Genomic DNA, 7,970 nt, shown 5'->3' on the forward strand with positions numbered 1-7,970 from the left:
AAAAAATGAAACAAATGTTTTTGTCTGCGCCACTCGGGACATAGTTATACACATGGTGCAATTTTGTGTTACTTTTTCTTTTTACCTGTTATTATTTTAATGATACAAACATGTCAGTGGTTGTAAGGAAAAATAAAATGGAAAGACAAGACAGACCGTGGCTCGAGCTCACACGTTAACTGACTGCCTATTGATTTGAAAGCCGCGCGCTCCCCCGATATACGAAATCCCGATCCTGTTCGGGATTCCCAGGAGTGTGTCGTGTGAGCGTACATTCGCACAGCCAAACCGCTCCGAATGTGGCCGAGGAGAGCCGGCGAGACCGTCTCGTGTCTCACTTTATGCACCCAGGTCGGAAAATAAAAGCACTCTGAGACCTAAATTGACTCCAGTTGAGTAATATCAGAACACAACGCAGAGGTACATTGTTTTCAATGTACAGTTCCGGCTCAGGCCTTCCTGTGCGGAGTTTGCATGTTTTCCCCGTGCCTGCGTGGGTTTTGTCCGGGTACTCCGGTTTCCCCCCCACATTCCAAAAACATGCATGGCAAGTTTATGGAACACTCGAAATTGTCCCGAGGTGTGAGTGTTGATGTGTCGACCCGGAACCCGATCCAAGCCTCTCCCCAGAGGTCAGGGACGTGCCGAGGCGTTCCGCCTCTTCCCGGGTGCCGGCCGTAGGATCAGGAGGGCCGACACATGAAGAATCGTTCCTTCGTTGAGCCGCGGACCGGGGGACACACCAGATGTTTCTTTAAGCTTGAAGCCGAGATCGTTCGAAAGCCAAATACAAACTTATTCCAGAGGTCGAAGTGCAGGCTGGTCACAGACGAGTTTTATTCAATCAAAACCCGGAGAGATACAGATGTGCACATCGGGAAACTCTGAAATCCTTTGAGATTGAACACAGGTTTTATAACGTTGTGAGAGGCCAACCCCTCCAATTTCATTGGACAATCGCTTCGGTCATTTATCAGTTTTAATGGTATCATTATGCGTTGTGTAATTCTGATTCGCTGGGGCCTTCGTTATCAGCTAGATTTTAATGGTATCTATAAATTGCTTCATGTCTCGGTTCTGCATTCTAATGGTATCACAATATCTTTATTTTTAAAATAAAATAGAGGCCCCTACCGGGCCCTTGTGTGATTGCACATGGGTTTCAGAAGTCACCGTATCCTCGTAGTCATGGCAATTCAATGTATGCGAGTCCTCTAGATGTAATTACTGAACATGTGCAACAGTCTTGACTGACACGCGTTTTCCGCTGATCCACTGGGGCATATCTGCTAATCTAATGATGACCATTGCCGAATAGCTAGCAGGTATCATCAGTATTCATATTGTTCTTTCACCATGCATTCTTTGACATGTAATTAGTTAACGAGTATCATCCGTATGCAATTTGCTCTTTGCTTCGTTTCTTGTTTGACATGTTCATTTCTCTGTTTGACAACCATAGGCCCTGTAATTAGTTAATAAGTATCATCTGTATGCAATTTGCTTCTTGCTAAGTTTCTCGTTTGACATGTTCATTTCTCTGTTTGACAACCATACGCCCTTTTTCTACTAACTACGATTAGCTAACATCATATAACGTAATACCATGAAATTAATGCACTACTTAATATAAAACAGATACTACAGTGTGGATGGTTGTTCGTCTTTGGTGTGCCCTACAATTGGCTGGCAACCGGTTCAGGGTGTCCCCCACCTACTGCCCGAAGATGGCTGGGATAGGCTCCGGCACGCCCCGCAACCCTTGTGAGAATAAGCAGATCAGAAAATAGTTGACTAAAAAGTAATATTAATACAGTCATACCTCTTTTTTCGACCATAATCCGTTCCAGAAGGCTGTTTGAAAAGCGATTTGTTCGAAATACGAAACTATTCTATTAGCCCATGATTAGGGGCTAATACACTATTCAGAAATAACATAAAAACAGTCAAATTTGCGTAAATCACAACAAACACATCTGCTCACAATGAACGTTACACAAGGAAGCGTTAAACAGAGGGGAGTCGAGTGGCGTATTCGGGTTTGCTCAGTTTGGTCGAAAACCGGTTAGCCGTCGTAATCCGAGGAGTAAAAATCTCGAATTTTCTGTCCGAAATCCGATTTAGTCGATTACAGAGACGTTTGAAAACCGAGGTTTGACTCTTACATAATTATTAAAAATCGTAAACGACAAACAATGCGAACTTCTAATTGAAATTCTACATTTTCAATGTAGAGACATAATCACAAAATAATTGAGCACACAATATGGCGTGTGCAGTATATCCGTGATTCTCAGTGCGGCACTAATACCACAAGTGATATGCATAAATTGTATTTTTAAAAAGTTCGTTTCATAGCACTCCAAAAAAAAAAAAAGTAAGTATATAATAATGTAATAATAAAGACATTGAAAATAATGTTTAAGTAAATTCTATAGTTGATCTATTGCAGCAAACGTGTATTTTTAATGGAATTGAGCGTAGCACTCCAAAAAAAATATAAGTATATAATAATGTAATAATAAAGACAATGAAAATAATGTTCAAGTAAATTCTATCGTTGATATATTGCAGCAAACGTGTATTTTTAATGGAATTGAGCAGTTAATCTGTTTGGCATCTGACAAGATATTGACAAAAGTGCTCAAACGACGGCACCATATTGTATAAAATATTATCGAACAAAGTCACCCTCTCCTATTCGAGGAAGTCACGTTGGTCAGTATCCTCTCGCTGAGGCTCATCATTTATTTCTAATTTGATCAAAACATATCGCTTTGTTTTTTTTTCTTTTTCTATTGTGTGGTGTGTTGAATTAGTTCCGCGATTCGTTGTGAGCCTACATTGCTTTTTGCATTGGCATTTCATTTACGTTTTGTCGAGATTTTACACGTCGAGGTGCTCGTCTTTTGGCGCAGTTAAGTCGGAGAAAGCGCCGCTTTGCTGTCCAGCCAGCCTCCGCTTCACAAAATTGAAGTTGTGAGCCGCGTCGAGGCCGCCATTATTGTTCCTTGCTCAGCCGTTTCTGCTCCGTATTTCAGAATCCCACTGAAAGAAAAGCCACGGTCCGCCGAAGTGTCGAGTGTTCGCGAAGAGAGACAGTGACTTGGAGCGGCCACAATCAGTTGCGACCCCCGTACGCGCCGTACGCGGAAAATTTAAAAAAAAAAAAAAAAGTTGGCGACGGCCACCATCTTCAAGGTGAGTTCATTTTCTCCGTTTTTTGTTTTTTTTTCCAACGCTTGACCGTGCTTTTGAAATGTGTTGCACTTTCGTATGAATGACATGATCATTCAGTACTGTTATGACTGTCCTTAAATGTGTTTGTGGCATTATTTTTTTTTTTTTAAATTATAAAACAGATACTACAGTGTGGATGGTTGTTCGTCTTTGGTGTGCCCTACAATTGGCTGGCAACCGGTTCAGGGTGTCCCCCACCTACTGCCCGAAGATGGCTGGGATAGGCTCCGGCACGCCCCGCAACCCTTGTGAGAATAAGCAGATCAGAAAATAGTTGACTAAAAAGTAATATTAATACAGTCATACCTCTTTTTTCGACCATAATCCGTTCCAGAAGGCTGTTTGAAAAGAGATTTGTTCGAAATACGAAACTATTCTATTAGCCCATGATTAGGGGCTAATACACTATTCAGAAATAACATAAAAACAGTCAGATTTGCGTAAATCACAACAAACACATCTGCTCACAATGAACGTTACACAAGGAAGCGTTAAACAGAGGGGAGTCGAGTGGCGTATTCGGGTTTGCTCAGTTTGGTCGAAAACCGGTTAGCCGTCGTAATCCGAGGAGTAAAAATCTCGAATTTTCTGTCCGAAATCCGATTTGGTCGATTATAGAGACGTTTGAAAACCGAGGTTTGACTCTTACATAATTATTAAAAATCGTAAACGACAAACAATGCGAACTTCTAATTGAAATTCTACATTTGCAATGTAGAAACATAATCAGAAAATAATTGAGCACACAATATGGCGTGTGCAGTATTTCCGTGATTCTCAGTGCGGCACGAATACCGCAAGTGATATGCATAAATTGTATTTTTAAAAAGTTCGTTTCGTAGCACTCCAAAAAAAATATAAGTATATAATAATGTAATAATAAAGACAATGAAAATAATGTTCAAGTAAATTCTATCGTTGATATATTGCAGCAAACGTGTATTTTTAATGGAATTGAGCAGTTAATCTGTTTGGCATCTGACAAGATATTGACAAAAGTGCTCAAACGACGGCACCATATTGTATAAAATATTATCGAACAAAGTCACCCTCTCCTATTAGGGGGAAGACCCAATTAACGTCTTAAGCCGCCGCACTAGAAGGCGCGAGTGTGCCAAATGAAGTGTCTTGTTGCTCACGTGAAATGCGGCGGGGGCCCGTAAAGAAGAAGTGACGCAACGGCGCACAGTAGGGGCACCAGCTTCCAGCTGTAGCTGGGGGCAGAGCTACGAGGAAGTCACGTTGGTAAGTATCCTCTCGCTGAGGCTCATCATTTATTTCTAATTTGATCAAAACATTATCGCTTTGTTTTTTTTTTTTCTATTGTGTGGTGTTTTGAATTAGTTCCGCGATTCGTTGTGAGCCTACGTTGCTTTTTGCATTGGCATTTCATTTACGTTTTGCCGAGATTTTACACGTCGAGGTGCTCGTCTTTTGGCGCAGTTAAGTCGGAGAAAGCGCCGCTTTGCTGTCCAGCCAGCCTCCGCTTCACAAAATTGAAGTTGTGAGCCGCGTCGAGGCCGCCATTATTGTTCCTTGCTCAGCCGTTTCTGCTCCGTATTTCAGAATCCCACTGAAAGAAAAGCCACGGTCCGCCGAAGTGTCGAGCGTTCGCGAAGAGACAGCGACTTGGAGGGGCCACAATCAGTTGCGACCCCCGTACGCGCCGCGACAGTATAGCGGAAAAATTTTAAAAAAAAGTTGGCGACGGCCACCATCTTCAAGGTGAGTTCATTTTCTCCGTTTTTTTTTTTCCAACGCTTGACCGTGCTTTTGAAATGTGTTGCACTTTCGTATGAATGACATGATCATTCAGTATTGTTATGACTGTCCTTAAATGTGTTTGTGGCATTATTTTTTATTTTTTTTTAGATGCATGATTTTGCCATGGTTTTCTTTGATTTGGAGACAACTGGATTGGGTATGTGACTGAATCAAGTGTTCGTTTGTTTCATGTTTTTCTTTTGAATTATTCTCATTTCTTTACCCTTCAGTTGGCACAAGCATTTACAAACTGTAGGCAGATGCGAAGCTGTCTGCTGTCTTTCCCCTGGCTGTTTTTTTTTTCCTCGCCATCCCTAAGATAGGCAATTGGCAGAATTGCCCGCGGGCCACATGCAAAAAGCGACCAGTCTTGACTAACCCCTTGTTTGATTTTTTTTTTTTTTAAAACGGAGGGGGAAGATAAGATAAGATAAGATAAGAAAACGATAAGATAAGACCTTTATTAGTCTCGCAATGGAGAAATTCCCAATTCACAGCAGCAAAGTTATGAAAGGAAGAAGTAGAACAACAAAATATAGGAGCTGCTAGAAATGCAGCCACTCTCGCGGCGCCATCTTGAAGTCAAAATAACAAAAATGATTGTTGAAATAGTTTTTTTTTAAAACCCAAACAATTCTAAAACGGTTATCAACATTCAATATACATTTTGCAGAGGAGGGGGAGCTGTCAATTTGCTTTTGGCCCCCCTTGGACACAGGTTCTTTTATCTCTCTATAAGGTGGAAGAAGACCCAACACCACATCGTCTTTTCTTCGGTTTATCACAACGCAACACAAATCGATTCGGGCTCCTGTGAGTCTCAGATTTCATCAGGAAGCCTCGAAGAAATAAAGTCTCGCGTGTATATATAGGCATAGTATGTTAATTACGTTAATGAGGGGCGGGCAGTCCTTCCCCTTATGTAAAAATCAGAAACAAAGAAAGGTCAATGCAGTTCGATCTTGGCATTTTGACAAACTACAGACCACATCTGTTGTGCACAAATCTCGAGATAAGAGTTCCTCCTCGAGGGAACTTGACAGCCTTCAGGGACTTTCCCGAGGTGGGGGACACAAAAGAAGACACTTGGGGGGGGCTCTTAATCACTCAGGGGGAAATAGGATCTAAACTTCACACGACATTCTTTGTTTTAAGTACTTCAGCAGATGTTCAGGACAGAGACTAGTATCAATAGTTCTCATAACAAGGTGAAATTCCTCAACAATGTTCTTCTACTACTTCCAGAGGAATAATTCCTTAAACTACTTCGAGAGGAATAATTCCTGAACAATTTCCACCAAAAAAATTCATGAAAATGTTGAAAGCATCTTGGGGAAAAAAAATCCGAAACAAAATTCTGCTTGTGCCAAACATGCATCAAGTGTCGTTTTTAAGTTGTAATGTCACCCATTCAGCACGAGATGCGTTTTCTCCTATCCTGCCCTATGTGACAACGTGAGGAATCCATTTTTGCAGACTTGGAATGACATGCAGGACAAACATAGTATCTCACAAATATTCCAATTTGGAGTGATTTGAGAAAAACGTGGAGTGGAAATTTTATATTCAACAGCGTCAACGTGTGTTTTAACCATTAACTGCGTTAACTGCTGTCGCACATCCATCTATCCATCCCTAAGAGTGGATGCAAGTGCCTTGTGTGCCATATTGTGGTTTTCCTGCCCTTCACACTTGCAAAACAGGATGAGCAGCAGACGGCTGTTCAGAGAGGAGCACTCTTCTCATTCTCTTCTCTCTTTTCTCTTTCTTTTTGATTATTGAACACATATAACCAATGACAATCAAGTATCGTTGAACGTAACCATATTAGTAACATGTTTCGGTTTCGTTTTACTCTTCAATCCCTCCCTGGAAGAAAAAAAAAAGGCTATCAGAGGGGGCCGCGCCCCACGGCTCCATGACAGATTTATGAATGGTGTTTCTCCGTCAACTGTCGCTGAAATAAATGTCATCGTTGAGCAAAGACTTCTGTTGTCTTTGGTTTCCCTGGACAAGACAAATGCAAAAAAAAATGAGTTCTTGCACTTATTGCTGGTTTGCTGTTCTTTAGTTTTGTGTTGTCCTTGAGTGGTCTTTTTGCAGTTAATGTTAGTTTCTTGTTCAGCAGTTTTGTGCAAGAGAGCCCTTTGCACTGGGGGGAAAAAAAAAATCACAGGATGTGGCTATTAAGTTGACTCCCCTTTGCCCGCAGACACTCGACGGTGTCACATCATCCAGCTGGGGGCCGTTTGCGGTCACCTGACCTTCAACGCCTACATTGTCCCCCAACGCCCCATCACTCAGCGGGCCTACGAGGTCAACGGCTTCTACATGGTGGACGGCATTCTCTATCGCCGCAGGAAGGCCAAGCCCACCGTCTCAGTCAACCGGGCTCTCACAAGTTTCCTCAGATTCCTGAGATCTTTGGACAGGCCCGTGTGCCTGGCGGCCCACAACGCTAACTCGTTTCACGTCCGCATCCTGATGAGGCTGCTGTGGAGATTCCACCACTTTTGGAAGTTCCGCAACGTCGTGCACTTTCATCTGGACACCTTAAAGGTCAGCAGGATGATCAACCCTGGTGGCAGTCAGAAATTGAAGGACTTAGTGGGCAAGGACTACGACGCTCACAATGGGCTGGAGGACGCCAGGGCGTTGCAGGGCCTTTGGAAGAGGTGGGCCTTAAATGACCATGACATTCAGGATTTCTTGATCGAGTGGTAGCCGCTCAAAAGCCCCCGAGGCCGGAAGCGGCCCGCCGCATCACTTTGCGTGCTCTCGCCAAAGCAAATCCAAGTATTTCCCACGTCGGTTTTCTTGTGAACTGGATTTGTTCTTTTTTCACTTTGGCAGAAAATGTTCTCACGATGCTGTGATTCTGTTGCGTTGTCGGTTTGCTGCTTTTTTGTGGAGCCCCCGTGGTCTCCTTCTCACAAACAAATACAAATGCTGTTCAATACAAACAA

The 7,970-nt window shown here is 42.5% G+C and overlaps 1 protein-coding gene across 3 annotated transcripts; it reads left to right on the forward strand.

Annotated features, from left to right (window-relative positions):
- The first annotated feature begins 2,979 nt into the window (after window positions 1-2,979).
- On the forward strand, window positions 2,980-7,970 carry LOC109518178 (DNA polymerase III PolC-type-like). 3 transcript variants are annotated; one of them, XM_019873871.1, is made up of 5 exons: window positions 2,980-3,087; window positions 4,908-4,965; window positions 5,113-5,161; window positions 7,217-7,728; window positions 7,761-7,970. In XM_019873871.1, the coding sequence occupies exons 3-4, from the start codon at window positions 5,113-5,115 to the stop codon at window positions 7,726-7,728; spliced, it is 561 nt and encodes a 186-aa protein (XP_019729430.1). In that variant the 5' UTR covers window positions 2,980-3,087; window positions 4,908-4,965; the 3' UTR covers window positions 7,761-7,970. The 3 variants fall into 3 exon arrangements, with proteins under 3 accessions (XP_019729430.1, XP_019729431.1, XP_019729429.1); XM_019873870.1 differs by lacking the exon at window positions 2,980-3,087 and adding an exon at window positions 4,423-4,485 and having other exon boundaries at window positions 4,807-4,965; XM_019873872.1 differs by lacking the exons at window positions 2,980-3,087; window positions 4,908-4,965 and adding an exon at window positions 3,125-3,201.

This window comes from Hippocampus comes, unplaced genomic scaffold (genome assembly GCF_001891065.2).
Source record: "Hippocampus comes isolate QL1 unplaced genomic scaffold, H_comes_QL1_v1.1 scaffold298, whole genome shotgun sequence".
Lineage (NCBI taxonomy): Eukaryota > Metazoa > Chordata > Actinopteri > Syngnathiformes > Syngnathidae > Hippocampus > Hippocampus comes.